At 42.6% G+C, this 18,096-nt stretch overlaps 1 protein-coding gene and 1 long non-coding RNA gene across 3 annotated transcripts in view; one reads left to right on the top strand and one right to left on the bottom strand.

Annotated features, from left to right (window-relative positions):
- dcun1d1 (DCN1, defective in cullin neddylation 1, domain containing 1 (S. cerevisiae)) overlaps positions 1-11,186 on the top strand; it is a 125,752-nt gene extending 114,566 nt beyond the window's left edge. For both annotated transcript variants that reach the window (XM_072474214.1, XM_072474213.1), the window contains 2 exons: positions 8,306-8,402; positions 9,385-11,186. In XM_072474214.1, the coding sequence (XP_072330315.1) occupies positions 8,306-8,402; positions 9,385-9,464 (177 nt within the window). In that variant the 3' untranslated portion in view covers positions 9,465-11,186. The remainder of the gene's footprint in view (positions 1-8,305; positions 8,403-9,384) is intronic.
- LOC140389746 (uncharacterized) overlaps positions 1-12,422 on the bottom strand; it is an 84,652-nt gene extending 72,230 nt beyond the window's left edge. Inside the window, exon 1 of the long non-coding RNA XR_011934469.1 lies at positions 12,326-12,422. This is a non-coding gene — a long non-coding RNA (uncharacterized lncRNA). The remainder of the gene's footprint in view (positions 1-12,325) is intronic.
- Positions 12,423-18,096: the final 5,674 nt, after the last annotated feature.

Below are 18,096 nucleotides of genomic sequence, written 5' to 3'. Positions count from 1 at the left end.
CCGAGCTGCCTTCTTGAATCACTGCAGTCCATGTGGTGTAGGTACTATTAGGGAGGGAGTTAATGGGGATACTGTCAATGAAAATGAGGAATTGGTGGACATATTAAATAATAATTTTGTGTCAGCGCTTGTGGTAGAGAGAAAGGCCGACAGTCATGCCAATAATCCGATGGAAATTGATATTCAATCAGGGACAGGGTTCACCAAATGTTGGCAAAATAACAGTAATGGAAGAAAAAGTACGAAAGAATGACATTCTCAGGGTTTTAAAGACAGCAGGTTGAGAACATTGCAAATGCCTAGACTATAAAGATGTTTTGATACAGGTGCCTTTCTTCAGACTGGAAAATAGAATCTTGCTCCAATATTTGACAGGAGAGGTAGGAAACTGTGGAATTATTGGCCAATTAGTTCTAACATCTGATGTTGGGGAATGATTAAAGTCTATAATTAAGGATAGGGTGACTGAACACCTTGACGTTTTTCAGCTGATCAGAGAGAGAGCGGGGCACCATGAATTTGTGGCAGGTAGGCCGTATCTATCTGGGGAGAAAGCAGGATTAGGCAATTGAGTTGGATGATCAGCCAATGATCGTGATGAATGGCAGACCAGGCTCGAAGGGCCAAAAGGCCTCCTTCAGCTCCTATCTTCTATATATCTTAAAACCTGATATAGCAGACATTGTGAAGAGGTATCTAAAGTAGTGTATTTAGATGTTATGTTCTTTTTGTGGACTTCCAGAGGTAATTTAGAAAGTTCCTCAAGAAAATATTAGCTGAAGTTGAAGTTCATTCAACTGAAGGCAAATTATTTGCCTGGTTAGAAAATTGACTAAGCAACAGGATTTTGAGAGTAGAGATATTGGACAAGAGCTTTAATTGGCAGGAGATAACTAGGTGTATCCCACAATGGGGCCTCAACTTATTAATGACTTTGATGATGGAATAGAAAGCCACATGTCTATATTTGCCAACAATGCAAAGATAGGTGGCATTGTAGTAGTGTAGATGGATGCACAACATTACAAAGACATTGGACAGGTGAAGTGAATGGTCAAAACTGTGGCAAATGGATTTCAGTGTAAGTAAATGTGAGGTTGTCCACTTTGGATGTAAAAAGAATAAAACTGGGAACTTTTCAAATGGTAAAATCTAGAAACCTGAAAGTCCAAAGAGGTTTGAGGGTTCAGGCACATAGATCATTGAAATGTCATGGACAGATACATAACATAATCGAAAAGGCTAATGGAATGCTGGCCTTTACATCAAGAGGACCAGAACACAAGGTGATAGAAGTGACACCACAGCGACAAGCCTTGGTTCACAGCTGGAGTATTGAGAACAATTCTGGGCACCCCACCTTCAAAAGGATAAGAATACCAGAATGATACCTTGACTCTGAGGGTTAAATTGCAGGAGCGATTAAACAAACTGCAGTTGTTTCACCATAATTTAGAAAGTTATGGGATGGTTTGACCAAAACTTAGAAGATATTAAAGGAAGCAAAGTAGATAGAAACTATTTTTGTTGTAGGGGCATCTACAATTAAGGGGCATGGTCTTAAAAAAGTCAGGAGACCTTTCAGGTCTGCAATTGGGAAACATTTCTAAACTCAGAATGGTAGAAATTTGGAATGCCCAACTGCAAATGGCAACTGATGGCAGATCCATCATTAATTTTAAATCTGAGATTCATAGATTTTTATTTACCATACACTAACCATATATGGGCAAAGGTGGGTTTATGGAGTTAGCTCGCAGATCAATCCTGGTCTATTTGATTGGTGGACCTGTGCTGACCACTGTGACCCAATATTAGTTCTTGGTCACTTCATTTTCAGGCCAACAGAGAAAACTAAAAAAACTAAATTTACAGAAAAGTCAGGAAAACATGAGTCCAGGTAAAGATTAGAAGTTCTGGTTTCCTGCTTGAGACTTAACATTCGAGCAATGTCGCTGTGGGCTTGTTTTTCAAGCATTAGCATCAAAATGTAACATAACTAAGTTGCTGGTAGACAAATAAGGAAAGTTTATTTTTTTTTTTTTTAATATATTTTATTGAAAATTTTTCGATCACAATTTTTTTCCCCTTGCACGTCAAACATAAAAAAAAAGAAAATTTAACAGTGAACAAATGGCTAACCAACATGGTAAACTAATCATTTAACATAAAATAAAACTTTCCACCTCCCCCCTCCCCCCCCCTCCCCCCTGGGTTGCTGCTACTGGTCATCTGTCTTCCCTCTAATGTTCCCCTAGGTAGTCGAGGAATGGCTGCCACCGCCTGGTGAACCCTTGAGCCGATCCTCTCAGCGCAAACTTCATCTGCTCCAGTTTTATGAACCCCGCCATATCGTTTATCTAGGCCTCCAGTCCGGGGGGTTTCGCTTCCTTCCACATGAGTAAAATCCTACGCCGGGCTACTAGGGACGCAAAGGCCACAACATCGGCCTCTTTCGCCTCCTGCACTCCCGGCTCATCCGCAACTCCAAATAAAGCTAGCCTCCAGCCTGGTTTGACCCGGACCTTCACCACCTTCGAAATCACTCCCGTCACTCCCTTCCAATACCCCTCCAGTGCCGGGCACGACCAAAACATATGTGCGTGGTTTGCCGGGCTTCCGCCGCACCTCCCACACTTGTCCTCCACTCCGAAGAACCTGCTCAATCTTTCTCCCGTTATGTGTGCTCTATGTAGCACCTTGAATTGAATCAGGCTAAGCCTGGCGCACGAGGAAGAGGAATTTACCCTGCTTAGGGCATCAGCCCACATACCCTCCTCTATCTCCTCCCCGAACTCTTCTTCCCACTTTCCTTTTCCGCACACATGAGTGCGGCCTCAACCGGGACCTGGGATTCATGTCGCATTACATTCATCCCCCACCATCTGGCCTGCGAAATCCTACCAACTGTCCTGGCTTGGTACAATTCACACCTCTTTAACCTGGGGTTACCCCATCTCTGGATCTGTAAGGATTTAATCACCTGCTAATGGTCGCATTCCTAGCATTGTTTGGCATCTTTGAATTTGTCTATATATGTGTTTCTGGAACAGACCTCTTTATTCACCTGAGGAAGGAGCAGCGCTCCGAAAGCTAGTGACATCGAAACAAACCTGTTGGACTTTAACCTGGTGTTGTAAGACTTCGTACTGTGCTCACCCCAGTCCAACGCCGGCATCTCCACATCAACACTTTCCTTTTAGTTCGCCCACCAGCTCCTCCCCCTCTTCCCTCATCTCTCGGTATATCTCTGACACCTTGCCCTCCCCGACCCACACCCCCGAAAGCACTCTGTCCTGGATCCCCTGTGTCGGGAGCAGCGGAAATTCCCTCACCTGTTGTCTTCTGAACGCCCTCACCTGCATATACCTAAGGAAGTTTCCCCGGGGCAACTTATACTTTTCCTCCAATGCTCCCAAGCTCGCAAACGTCCCATCTATAAATAAATCTCCCACCCTCCTAATTCCCAAATGGTGCCAGCTCTGGAATCCTCCATCCATCCTTCCTGGGGCAAACCTGTGGTTGTTCCTGATTGGGGACCCCACCAGGGCTCCCCGCGCACCTCTCTGTCGCCTCCATTGTCCCCAGATATTCAATGTTGCCGCCACCACTGGGTTTGTGGTAAACTTTTTTGGTGAGAGCGGTAGCGGCGCCGTCACCAGCGCCTCTAGGCTCGTCCCTTTACAGGACTTTCTCTCCAGTCTTTTCCACGCCGCTCCCTCTCCCTCCATCATCCATTTACGAATCATCGCCACATTGGCGGCCCAATAGTAGTCGCCCAAATTCGGTAGCGCCAATCCTCCTCTGTCTCTGCTACGTTGTAGGAACCCCCTCCTTACCCTCGGGACTTTCCCTGCCCACACGAAGCTCGTGATGCTCCTGTCTATTTTTTAAAAAATGGTCTTAGTGATTAGTATAGGGAGACATTGAAATACAAATAAGAACCTCGGGAGGACCATCATTTTAATTGCCTGCACTCTGCCCGCCAACGACAGTGGCTGCATGTCCCACCTCTTGAAGTCCTCCTCCATTTATTCTACCAATCGTGTCAGATTAAGTCTGTGCAAGGTTCCCCAGCTCCTAGCGATCAGAATCCCCAGGTATCGGAAGTTTCTTTCCACTTTCCTTAGAGGCAGGCCTTCTATCTCTCTACTCTGGTCCCCAGGGTGTATCACGAAAAGTTCACTCTTCCCCATGTTAAGCCTATATCCCGAGAAATCTCCGAACTCCCTCAATATCTGCATGACCTCTGTCATCCCGTCATCCCCCCCCCCCCCCCCCCCCCCTCTCCCCCCCCCCCCACTGGGTCCGTCACATACAACAGTAGGTCATCTGCGTATAGCGAGACTCGGTGTTCTTCTCCCCCTCTAATCACCCCTCTCCATTTCCTGGAGTCTCTCAACGCCATGGCCAGAGGTTCAATTGCCAACGCGAACAACAATGAGGATAGCGGGCATCCCTGTCTTGTTCCCCTATATAGTCGGAAATACTCCGATCTTTGCCGACCCGTGACCACACTTGCCATTGGGGCCCCATAAAGGAGTTTGACCCAGCTAATAAACCCGTTCCCGAACCCAAACCTCCTTAGCACCTCCCATAAGTACTCCCACTCCACCCTGTCAAATGCCTTCTCTGCATCCATTGCCGCCACTATCTCTGCCTCCCCCTCTACTGGGGGCATCATTATCACCCCTAATAGTCGTTGCACGTTGACATTCAGTTGTCTCCCCTTTACGAACCCTGTCTGGTCTTCGTGCACCACCCCCGGGACACAGTCCTCTATCCTCGATGCCAGTACCTTTGCCAGCAATTTGGCGTCCACATTCAATAATGAAATAGGTCTATAGGACCCGCACTGCAACGGATCTTTATCCCGCTTCAAAATTAGCGATATCGTCGCCTCCGAAATTGTCGGGGGTAAAGTCCCTCCTTCCCTGGCCTCATTAAACGTCCTCACCAACAGCGGGGCCAACAAGTCCACGTATTTTCTATAAAATTCCACCGGGAACCCGTCTGGTCCCGGAGCCTTCCCTGCTTGCATATTCCCCAGCCCCTTAATAACCTCATCCACCCCAATCGGTGCCCCCAGGCCTTCCACCTCCTGCTCCTCCACCCTCGGGAACCTCAATTGATCCAGGAACTGCCGCATCTCCTCCTTTCCCTCCGGGGGTTGGGACCTATACAGTCCTTCATAAAAGGTCTTGAACACCTCGTTTATCTTCCCTGCTCTCCGCACCGTAGCTCCCTTTTCGTCTCTAATTCCCCCTATCTCCCTCGCCGCTGTCCTCTTTCGCAGTTGATGGGCCAGCAGGCGACTAGCCTTTTCCCCATATTCATACCTCCTCCCCTGTGCCTTCCTCCACAGCACCTCCGCCCTTCTGGTGGTCAAAAGGTCGAACTCCGTCTGGAGTCGTCGTCTCTCCTTGTACAGTCCCTCCTCCGGGGTCTCCGCAAATTCCCTGTCCACCCTTAAAATCTCCCCCAGTAATCTTTCCCTTTCCTTGGCCTCTGTTTTCCCTTTGTGGGCCCTAATGGAGATCAGCTCTCCTCTGACCACCGCTTTAAGTGCTTCCCATACCACTCCCACTTGAACCTCCCCGTCGTCATTAGCCTCCAGGTACCTCTCAATACATCCCCGCACTCTTCCACACACTCCCTCATCCGCCATCAATCCCACATCTAATCGCCAGAGTGCTCGCTGCTCCCTTTCCTCTCCTAGTTCCAGGTCCACCCAGTGTGCGGCATGATCCGAAACCGCTATGGCTGAATACTCAGCTTCTTCCACCCTTGAGATCAACGACCTTCCCAGAACAAAAAAATCTATCCGGGAGTACACTTTATGAACATGGGAGAAGAAGGAGAACTCCCTGGCCCTCGGTCTAAGAAATCGCCATGGATCCACTCCCCCCATTTGGTCCATAAACCCCTTGAGCACCTTGGCCGCTGCCGGCCTTCTTCCGGTCTTAGATCTGGATCTGTCTAACCCTGGGTCCAGCACGGTGTTGAAGTCCCCTCCCAATATCAAGTTTCCTACCTCCAGGTCCGGTATACGACCCAACATCCGTCTCATAAATCCCGCATCGTCCCAATTCGGGGCATATACGTTAACCAGCACGACCTCCATTCCCTCCAGCCTGCCACTCACCATTACATGTCTACCTCCGCTATCTGCTACAATGCTCCTTGCTTCAAATGCTACCCGTTACCCCACCAATATGGCCACCCCTCTATTCTTTGCATCTAGCCCTGAGTGGAACACCTGTCCCACCCATCCTTTCCTTAACCTAACTTGGTCCGCCACCTTCAGGTGCGTCTCCTGGAGCATAGCCACGTCTGCCCTCAGTCCTTTCAAGTGCGCGAGCACTCGGGCCCTTTTAATCGGTCCATTCAGGCCTCTCACGTTCCACGTGATCAGCCTCACTAGGGGGCTACCTGCCCCCTTCCCGTGTCGACTAGCCATCACCTTCTCTAGGCCAGTCCCGTATCCCGCTTCCGCGCTCCCACTCGCTCCCCAGGCGTCGCATTCCATCCCCGTCCACCCACTCTTTAGCCATTTCCTCTTTGATTTCCGCAGCAGCAACCCAGTCATTCTCCCATCTGCTACTCCGTACCTTTTTAGCCCATCTCAGGACCTCTTCTCTATCTTTAAGGCGGTGAAATCGCACAATTGTCGCCCTAGGTGGTTCTCCCGCTTTTGGTCTTCTCGCCGGGATCCGATGGGCCCCCTCCACCTCTAAGGGGCCCGCAGGGGCCTCAGCTCCCATCAACGAGCTTAGCATCGTGCGTACATAAGCCCCGCAATCCGCTCCTTCCACTCCCTCAGGGAGACCCAGTATCCGAAGGTTCTTCCTTCGCGCTCTGTTTTCTAGGGCCTCAATCCTTTCAATGCACTTTTTGTGGAGCTCTTCGTGCGTCTGTGTTTTGACCGCCAGGCCCAGGATCTCGTCCTCATTATCCGTCACCTTCTGCTCCACCACGCGGAGCTCTGTCTCCTGGGTCCTTTGTGCCTCCTTAAGCCCCTCAATTGCCTGTAGCATCGGGGTCAGCACCTCCCTCTTTAGTAGCTCCACACACCGTCTCAAGAATTCGTCTTGCTCGGGCCCCCATGTCGCCTGGGCTTTCTCCGCCGCCATCTTGTGTCTTCTCCCTTTCTGTCCCTATCGTCGAGGATTCCTCGCGCTGCAGCCGCCGCCGCCGATATTTTCCTCTTTCGTTGGGGGGGGGGGGGGACTCCCTATTCACTCACCCCACACCGGGTTTCGTCGCACGAAAATTTCCCGTTGGGGCTCTTAAAAGAGCCCGAAGGTCCGTTGGAGCTGGAGCTGCCGAAACGTGCGGCTTAGCTGGTCATCGCCGCAACCGGAAACCTAAGGAAAGTTTATTAACAGTCAATGATACTGTAGAATATTTTAGTTTGCTGTGGTTAGGTGTATACAGTGAACATTGGTTGGGAGTAAATACATTCAGAAGTAAATTTGATCTTTGATAATTGAACCTCCTTTTTGTTTTACTGCTAAAAACGGACATTTATGATATATTATAAATAAATAAATAACCTTTATTGTCACAAGTAGGCTTACATTAACACTGTAATGAAGTTATTGTAAAAGCCACTAGTCGTCACATTCCGGCGCCTGTTCTGGTACACGGAGAGAGAATTGAGAATTCTCAGCTGGTACGGGAATTGAACCCGCGCTGCTAGCCTTGTTCTGCATCACAAACCAGCTGTCTAGCCCACTGAGCTAAACCAGCCCTCTATAGTGTAACTAATTTTCAAAACAACTGATGTCGTGGTAAGATCTGCCTAAGATGCTATTTTCGCTTAATGTGTTATGATCTTTTAACAATAAATTTAGAGTACCAATTATTTTTTTCCAATTAATTTAGCGTAGCAAATCCACTTAGCCTGCACATCTTTGGGTTGTGGGGGCGAGACCCACGCAGACAAGAGGAGAATGTGCAAACTCCACACTGACAGTGACCCGGAGATGGGATCGATCCCCAGGCCCTCGGCGCCATGAGGCAGAAATGCTAACCACTGTGCCGTCCCATGTTATGATTTTTTTCAGTGAAGTTCTTAGTGGATTTGTGGTAAATACAACAGATCTTTTTTTTAAATTGGGAACTTTAGGTTTTTAGCGTTAACTTCACGTCAACATTGGATTGCAGTAGGCTGCTAATACGAGATAAATTGTAGAACAGATTTTTTGTTTTGTGCAGTAAAGCTTAACTTCACTATTTCTCAGTACTTTCAAGCCACAATTTATAGTTTTGATGTCTAAGAATTGTGCATATTTGCCTTTAGGAACATCATAAAAGATCAATACCTAAAGACACCTGGAACCTTCTGTTAGACTTCAGCTGTATGATTGCTGATGACATGTCCAATTATGATGAAGAAGGTATGTTATGTAAAATAACCAAAGATTATTCTGAAGCTGCTTTAGTTTATATGAGTATTATTCACCCAGTGCTAAACCATTTAGATATTTACTCTGGAATAGTCACTAAAATTTTCACTTTGTAATTTCGTATTATGAACTGTTTGCAAGGCAAATTTACACTTTATCAAACATTCTATGATTTTAATTATCAAAGTGAGTTGGCTTAAATGGGACAAATAGGATAGTAAATGTGTCAGAGAAATGAAGGTCACAACAAACCAGTTTGTTGTTCAATAGTTTAATTTGTTCGTAAAACCTACTAAAATCACATCAGTTACTATAAATGTTCTGGGTGGAATGCTGGCCATTACCTCTGGCCTGAGATTGAATCCAGCTTGACTTGATAGGTTGCTCGCACCGTTACACCTCAAACTCAGTAAAGTGAATTTAATCCTGTTGGGGATGAACCAAACAGGCTCACTGTCTTGAATTTGTAACAAAATTAACATTCACTTCAAGAAACTATAGAAATGTCACATTTCTGCAACAGTGGAGGACTAATTTGAGGCAGAGGTTGAGGTGCGTCTAACCTTTGCAAACCTGATCTGGGAGTGATTTCTGTTGAGGGGTGGTAAGAGTTCAGTTTTCCAGTTTGGTACTCGGCTCCTTTGTGAACATGGGTGGATTGGCCATGATAAATTGCCCTTAGTGTCCAAAATTGCCCTTAGTGTCCAAAATTGCCCTTAGTGTTGGGTGGGGTTAATGGGTTATGGGCGATAGGGTGGAGGTGTTGACCTTGGGTAGGGTGCTCTTTCCAAGAGCCGGTGCAGACTCGATGGGCCGAATGGCCTCCTTCTGCGCTGTAAATTCTATCTATGAAATAAGATTCGTAAAACAAAAGCTGACGGTCAGTGCATGGTAACAGTTTGCTTTATTGACTAACCTTAAATGAAGAAAAATGCTTTGTTTTTAACATGTGCAACGTTTTGATGTGTTTCAGGAGCATGGCCGGTGCTTATTGATGACTTTGTGGAATTTGCACGACCACAAATCACTGGGACAAAAAGTACAACAGTGTAGCATTTGGAAGCCTTGTCGCAAAATGTACATGATGTGTACAGAATGAAAAATACAGCAAATAATGCACAGTCATTTCACAATTAGTTAATAAAATGCAGATCAATGGATTGAAGTGAAGATCAATCCTTTTATTCTATCCAGAGGGTTGTTAACACCAAAAAGGACTTTTCTTCAATCATATCGTATTCATTTAATGGTGGTTTAGGCTTCTGTCATAGTCAGGATCTCTTTATGTAATTTCATCAACACTGAGTGTGAGTTCCGTCTGTATATTCTTTGGTATCCTGTTTGGAGGACTTTTCTGAAAGGATAATTTTATAGTGCTTTTCGACATCAAGCACAATGCTGCCTTCAGTTAGGAGCTGAACAGCATTCTTGGACACCGGAAATCTGTGTTTGAAATGGAAACCTCGATTTGATCTTAGTACTTTTTAAATTATGTAAACAGGCAGTTAGACCATCACAGAATCTTTCTTTAGCTAATATTTCAGCTGTTTCTTGTTCTATGGCAGATTACTTGTCATAAAGTCTTACTTTTCTATGAAGACTGGATCATACCATGCCTATGCACAAAATTCAGTCCTGCTCCATAATGAAAGTGGCATTAGAATGGTGAAATTCTACGAATGAGATCTGTGGTATTTACTGTTTTTTCTTTTTGACAAGAATAAAGTTTCCCCACCCAACCACCATCTGATATTAGCATATTGCTAAACATATTTAGGTCGGGTAAAATACAAGAGGCACCTTGTCACCATCCTGATACTGGATTTTGCATCTTGGCCTTGGATATTTGCAATGTGCTGTGCCGTGGATTGTATTTCATGTTTCCTTTACAACTGCAGTATTATTATTATAATTAGGTTTTATGCTGTTGGCTAAGAGAAACTGAAATTCTTCCACTTTTCAACTCGGTCAGGCTATGCTTAATATAAAGAAAACAGTACAGACCTTCCTTTTTTTTATAACCAAGGAAATTCATGGAAAGTTGACTACAAAAACCTCTGTCTTTTCATTGGTGTTTGTAGTCATTCATTTATTTGAGTTTGAAATGGTCTGTGCTTTAAAGAAAGTACTAAAGGCAAATACTTCATACCTGTTTTGATCCTGCAACCCAGCTCATAATTCATTTGTAAGAAAAGTGGGATGTTTAAGTTGACTTGGCAACCATCATTGCTAGTGGGGTGGGGGTGGGGGCGGGGGAAGGAAGGAAGAATTGAAAATTTCTGCTTGTGTGAGATGAATATTGATGCTTATACGCTTATCATAATTTTATCAGTAGTTTCCCAATAACTTTCACGTAGGTTGCCTTGTCTGTTGATCATTCCTCTATTCGTATGAATGAATTGTAAAGTAGAGGATAATGAAATGTTTCAAAAACTAATTTCTCAGGTCAGTGTTCCATGCAGGTTTAAGATGAGCCTTTTTATTAACTAAACACAAGTTTAAAATATGTGGAATTATCAAAATCTGATTCTTACTGTAAATGACTCCCATGTTGGTCTAATGATGCATTATTCAGGTAAAAAAAACTTACAGCTGGAAGAGACTATAGTCATTGGGATGTTTTATTTTTTATTACATATCCTTGATTTGGATTTCATACTTGGATCTTCAATGAAAACAACCTGTATGTTATGCCCTGTGCTAATTTCAAATGCATTTTAAAATTGTTTAATAAACTTTAATTTATAGGTGTTCTGATGTTACACTGCCATCTAATGCAGTTGACTTTCAATCAGTTTTCACTCACCTGTGCTTTGAATCCTGAAATTGTGTTACATGGCTCTTTTCATTTATTTGTGATGTGCAGCCAATGCAGAGACATTCAATTAGGTTCCACAGTTTGTTACATGCCCAAATGAGTTTTTGACTTCGATCATTTGTATCGGTCAATCAATATTGATGACTAAAATACACCTGAAGAGTAAAACAAGCCTGTTCATCTTGCTTAGAATACTGGAATACTAAATGCAGCTTTTACTTCAGCAGCATACTGTTTTTTCAAAAGTTAATGGCCCAATATTTTGGGCTTTGCCACTGTTTTGAAACTGAACTGTTTCTTTGTCAGTTAAAATGCATTACTTTAATTCAATACTGATCGGTAATTGAAAAAGTTTCAATAATGTTCTGGTTTACTTTTTATTCCACTGTAACGAAACAATTCAAAGACATTTAAGTGATCATAGAAAGTTGACCATTTTAGAAAATCTTACTTTCTCATTTTAATTTGCAAATTATACTTTCAGTAGTTTTCTTTTGAAGATGCATGGTACATTTTAAGGTGCAGTTCTACTGTTTATATTTTGGTGACACTAAGTTTGCAGATGGAATCGACCCTAATTAAATAAGTACATGAAATATGGAAAATACAGCTTTACTGTGCAGATTGTCTCTAATTTGCAACTTGAACTGTGCAAACGCGATGTACTTGAGTACTGTATGAACTATGGAGTCAGTTAGAACTCCTGACATTTGCACATGAGATTAGAAGATTCCTAAGAAAAGAAGGCTTAGCTGTTAAAATGAGGTTATATAAACAATGTAAGCTAAAGAAATTTTGATGCTAAGGTTAAGCAATGATTTTTGGTTATGGCTTGAATTTAGGTACTTCTGATGCCAATACAGACTTTTAAATCAAGATATTAAAGATGAATCACTTTTTAAAGTGATAGATTTTGATTTGTTGCTCACCAACGCAATCTACTTGCCTGCTTCTTCCAGCGTGCACTTCTTTAAATCTGGAGAAATTCAGTTTACTGACATTGTAAACAATTTATATCAAATTCATTAAATATGCAAGAACTCATAATGCACAAATCTTTTTCTGTGTACTGAGCATAGCTGATGATGAACCTTACCGGGTCTGTTAATGTCTGCACGTTATTTCCATTGTGTCCTTTTATTTCGATCTTGAGGTTTCTTCCCTTTGTTTTGTATAAAATCACAGTTGCGGTGATGGATTTCTCTCTCACAAAGCCATTTAATAACCAAGATTCGAATAAGACTGACCTCCAGTTGGACATGCAAACTGTTATGGATCTCGAGTACTTTTGTTTGTACATACTCTCATCTGGAACTTCTAACGATGATGAAACCCTCACCCTTCTTGCGTAACCAACTGTATGAAGGAGAAATATCACCTCACTTTAATTTTTTTTAAAGTTTATGTAAACTTGAAAACAAAGCAACATGCACAGAGTGGAGCAAGCAGGGTGGTGAATTGTTGGTGAGTAACTAATCGTGGAATTTTAAACAGCATTTAAGTTCCGCCTTCAGGTTGAGGTGGCTGTCTTAAAACTTAATTCAGTGCTAACCATATGAATGGCCTGAACATTGCTTTGCTACATCTTTGGATTATTCTCCAGCTTTCAACCCTGATGGAAACGTTTTGTTGAATATTCTCACTTGTCCCTGTGGGAGAATTATCTGTGTGCTGGATTGGTGGGAATGTATTACAAATGAATGAGAAAGGTACTTGTACATACATACACACATACATAAATACATACATTCGTGCATGCCTGGCCTTGTTTGATGTAGAAAATGCACTTACTCATTTTTGGTCTGTTTTAAGAAAAACATCAAAATATTTGGGTTTGATCTTCGGAACTATGGAATAGACATTTTTTAATTAACTGCAGCAAAACTGTTCCTTTTTAATTAATTGGTGATCTTGGGAAGTCATACCCAGCTAGTAATCTTTACCCACCATTTAGTTCTTCCATGCCACAGCAATTCCTAACCAAGACTAGGCAGAGCTACTTCCAGAGCTTTTGTCAGTTTTAAATTTGCCATTAGTTTGTTAACTCAGCCTAGCAGTTTTTCCTTTCTCAAGAAGAAACACTTTCCTTGTGTTTGGCACCTATGCCCAACTTACCTGCTACATTTATGAATCTAAGCTTGCATCTCGTCACCCTACTCCAACTTGATGTGTTTTCACCAATGCTCATTAAGCTGGGAATTTGGTCATACGGATTAGTACTATTTCTGTGTTCATGAACAATGCTGGTGGAACTAACTATTGCACTGAGCTATTCATAGTGATTTCAGATTGCACCAAACTGTTCAGTGACAGAGATTTTGTACTACATGGACACAAACTTTGGATGTCCTTTCCGAAAGCTTGAATCTTATTATGTTTTGTACTGCAGTGTTAAGCATTTTTGTCTGCACATTTTGTCTGTACATTTAAACAAAAAAGTATGATTGCTGTTATGGCGTGATGCACATTTTAATATGAAAGCTGACTTAAGTAATAAAAGTACCATAAAACTAGTTATTTCAGATGCTTAGTCACTTGAAGGGATGCGTGGTTTCTTTAAAATTACTATTGGATCATAAACAACACTTTAAAGAATGTTAATCAAATAAGATAAATTTGGGGAGGGAGTGGGACATTTTTTTAAATTACCTTTTTTCCATAAATTTGCATCCCCCTGTTAAAATTTGCTTTATGAATGTTTGAACTTTCCTCATACAGCTACATAAACATGTAAAACGGAGATCTAATTTCAAAGGAAAACAAAGACACATGAATCTATTGACCCCTTACAGAATCATCTGCAATTTTATGTAGTGTGCCAAAACCATTGTCTTTCATTGCTTGGCATAGAATAATCCAACATGGTTCAGTGTATTTTTGTCCTGTTTGGCTACATCCTTGAATATGACTTGCTAAGGGTCCATCTGTTCCTTTTGTGGTATTTTAAGGATAATATAGAATTGAACATTTGTTCAAACTGAACAATTGTTAACTGTGAAGTCTTCATCCTCGGGTATGGGACAGGGAAACAGTATTGTAATTCAGGCCTAAAATAGTGCTTTGTACGTATTGCAATTCTGTACACTTGTAGGTAGTACATTTTAGAGTATTGAGAGCTTGTTTAGGAAGAGCTTGTTTAAATGGATGTCTTGTAAATTATGTAAAATTTTTATCTCATTATGGGCAAATGTATTGTAAATTGACACATAAGATGAAAATCTACAGGGTCCACTGAGAAATACCAATAAAAGGGTTGTAAAAAAATATTCAATTTATAAGTATCTCATTGCCTGTTTGGTAAGCATTGAACAAATCAAGAAACGTTCTGAAAATTGATGAGGTGTAATAACTGCTGTGGATCAGAAGTCAGATGCTTGAGCTAAATGTCCAAAATAAATGTGTGGGTAATTGCCTATTTTCAAGATCACAAGTGTTGAATTTTCTCTCATCACTAATCGCTTCACCATGTGCACAATTTCTGCTTACCCTCTTTTTTTATCAGTCTTTGGTATGTTTGGTATGATCAGTTGTAACTTCCTCATCCAGAATTTTTAGGAACTGGAAAAATTTAAGCTCAATAATCCTGCCCCTTTTTTTTTTAAACCAATCTCTCCCACAGACCTTGCCATGATTCTCAACACCGCCAGAAATGTATTGTTTCTCTCATGAACACTGTCCGTAATTATCTTTTTAGTAACTTATTTCAGGTTAACCTTGAGGTAAAGTAGTTCTGTTGACCTGCCTTCGTGTCCCGAATATTTGAATTTTTAATTTATGACCCATGGCACCAGCATGCAATTTTCCTGATGTATTTAGTTTGTATCCTCTATACCCTTGAAAACTTCAATTAAATCACCTTAAAGCAAGCTCAATGTTAAACTTTGCCTCTATCCTCTCTCAAGCGATAATCTTCATATAAATGACTGACCAGGCCACAGAAGGTTGCCTCACTAAAACGTGGTGACAAAACGTTTATACTCATTTGCCTAGTGAAACACCAATACCAAATTTGCCTTATTGCCGTAGTTTTGATATTTATCAAATGTAACCCGGAGTTCTTTATGAAAGCGCTTTAACACATTTGTTCTTTTGCTCCCATACTAATCCCATACAAGCATTGCCCACTATAATCATTGGAATATTTTAATTCAAATCAAAACTGTTAATTGTAATTAAATTTTTATTCATTCTTGGGATGTGGCCATTACTAGCTAGGTGAGCATTTATTGCCCATCCCTAATTGTCCTTGAAATGGTGGTGGTTTGTTGCTTTGTTGAACCGCTGCAGTCCATATGTTCTAGGAATACCCACAGTGCTGTTACGAAGGGAGTTCCAGGATTTTGACCCAGCGGCAGTGAGGAAACATCAACATAATTACAAGTCAGGGTGCTGTGTGACTTAGCAGGGAACTTGCAGAAGATGGTTTTCCCATACATTTGCTGCCTGTCATGAGACTATTGGACCTTTATTTTAAACATGATTTTTCAATTGAATGAAAATTTTGCAATTTGAATGGAGATGGAGCAAAAACTGTTTAATGCAAGGCCACATTCCAAATTGAAGGTGAGAAACAAACAAATCGCCCCGGGGGAGTATGAAGAGCGAAACGTTTCCTGTAATCCATCAACTCATAACTATGGAAGGGATATTAAAAATGCAAAGCACTCAATATCAAAATAATAGCTACCATAAACAGATCACCCAAAATCTCTTGGGGAAAATACAATGGTGGAAGTATTTCAAGGCAAGACTGTCCAGCCACTACAGAGAGATTGCAAGTGACACAGGCGGCGTCAAGAAAGTCTTCAGCAGAGGAAAGGGGTTGAAGGGTGCTTGCTCTCTCACTCCCTCTCTTGGAATAACTGTCACCTGGTTCAAGAAGTCACAAAACTACCAGCAAACCAAAATCTTGTAAGAATTGCAACATCCATATCTAACCACAGCAGATAAACGTGGGGGGGTGCGGATTTCATTTTATTTCCTTTTTGGGGGGGGGGGGCGTTGAGTTTGTTTCCTGTTGCCCCAGGTGGCTTTTGTACATCTTGGTTATGTATATATTGAAAATGCCTTCAAACTGTCTTTCTAACCTTTCTGTTTTTCCAACCCCTTCCCCCTCTCTCTAATGTATCTGTTTGTCTTTCTCTCTGCTTACCCCCCGCGCCCCCACCAGGTACTGCATACCCTACCATCGAATCCAAGTTGGCATCTGTTTAAAATCTATGGCTCACCGCCAATCAAAGGACACTTAACCATATATTCTTATACCCTTTTTATTGGACTCTTAACTCCTTTATTTCTGTGTGTGTGTGGAGAAATGACAGTATGAGGGCTGAATACTTGACATTATGTTTTTATTACTTTACTCTGGTGTATTGGTTAATAAATCTGCTCGCTCTCTGACTTGAGAAAACCTTGTTTGATTGGCTTCTTATTGCTCACAGCTTAAAAAGTTCAATACATTCTGATTTGAAAAAGGCCCATCCTTGTGAAAAATAAATTAAACCTTTGTTGTGTCCAGCGGAGAATGTTGAAGAAAGGTGGGCCAGTTCACCCACTTCTCACATGGTTGTAACATGCCCTTATCCTATTTGGTAGAGGCTATGGTTTGGGAGGTGCTGTTGAAGGAGCCTTGGGGAGTTGCTGCACTGCATCTTGTGGATGGTACGCACTGCTGCCACTGTGCATTGGTGGTGGAGTGAGTTGATGCTGAAGGTGGTGATGTCCATCAAGCAGACTGCTTTGTCCTGGTTGGTGTTGAGCTTGATTTGGAGCTGCACCAGGCAAATCGGAAGTATTCCTTCACGCTCCTGAATTGTGCTTTGTAGATGGTGGACAGTCTTTGGGGAGTCAGGAGATTAGTTACTCTCCCCAGAACTCCCAGTTTCTCATCTGCTCTTGTAGCCATGACATCTTGCAGCCATGGCTGGTTATGCTAATAATAATAATCTTTATTGTCAAAAGTAGGCTTACATTAACACTGCAATGGAATTACTAAAAAGCCCCTATAGTAGAGGATTCAGCGATGATAATGCCATTAAATATCAAGGGAGTTGGTTAGATTCAATCTTGTTGGAGATGGTTATTGCCTGGAATTTGCATGGTGTTAATCTCTCAGCTAAATCGCTGGCTTTGAAAGCAGACCAAGGCAGGCCAGCAGCACGGTTCAATTCCTGTTAGCCTCCCCGAACAGGCGCCGGAATGTGGCGACTAGGGGCTTTGAAGCCTACTTGTGACAATAAGCAAATTTCATTTCATTTTCATTTCATTTCATTTCATTGTCCAGGTCTTGCTGTATACGGACATGGGCTGCTTCAGTATCTGAGGAGTCGTGAATGGTGCTGAACATTGTGCACTCACTCGCGAACATCCCCAGTCCTGACCTTATGATGGAAGGAAGGTCATTGATGAAGCAGCTGAATGTGGTTGAACCTAGGATGCTTCCTCGTGGAACTCCTGCAGTGATGTCCCTGGATTGAGATGATTGGCCTCCAACAACGACAACCATCTTCCTTTGTGCTCGGTTATGACGCCAAGCAAGAGTTTCCCAGATTCCCATTAACTTCAGTTTTACTAGGGCTCCTTGATTTGGGAAAATGTTGCATTGGAGTTCAGGGCAGGCACACTCTCCTTAACTCTGGATTTCAGCTCTTTTGCCAATATTTGGACCAAGGCTGTAGTGAGGTCAGGAGCTGAGTGGCTCTGGCAGGACCCAAACTGAATGTCAAGCTATTGCAAGTGTTGCTTGATAGCACTGTTGATGACTTTTTCCATAATTTTGCTGATGATTGAGAGTAAACTGGGATGGTAATTCGTTGGGTTGGTGCTTTTTTTTGCACAAAACTTATAGGTACCTATGTTGTAGCTAGA

This window comes from Scyliorhinus torazame, chromosome 14 (genome assembly GCF_047496885.1).
Source record: "Scyliorhinus torazame isolate Kashiwa2021f chromosome 14, sScyTor2.1, whole genome shotgun sequence".
Classification (NCBI taxonomy): domain Eukaryota; kingdom Metazoa; phylum Chordata; class Chondrichthyes; order Carcharhiniformes; family Scyliorhinidae; genus Scyliorhinus; species Scyliorhinus torazame.
The sequence above is the reverse complement of the archived record's forward strand: the minus strand, read 5'-3'. Positions and strand labels throughout refer to the sequence as shown.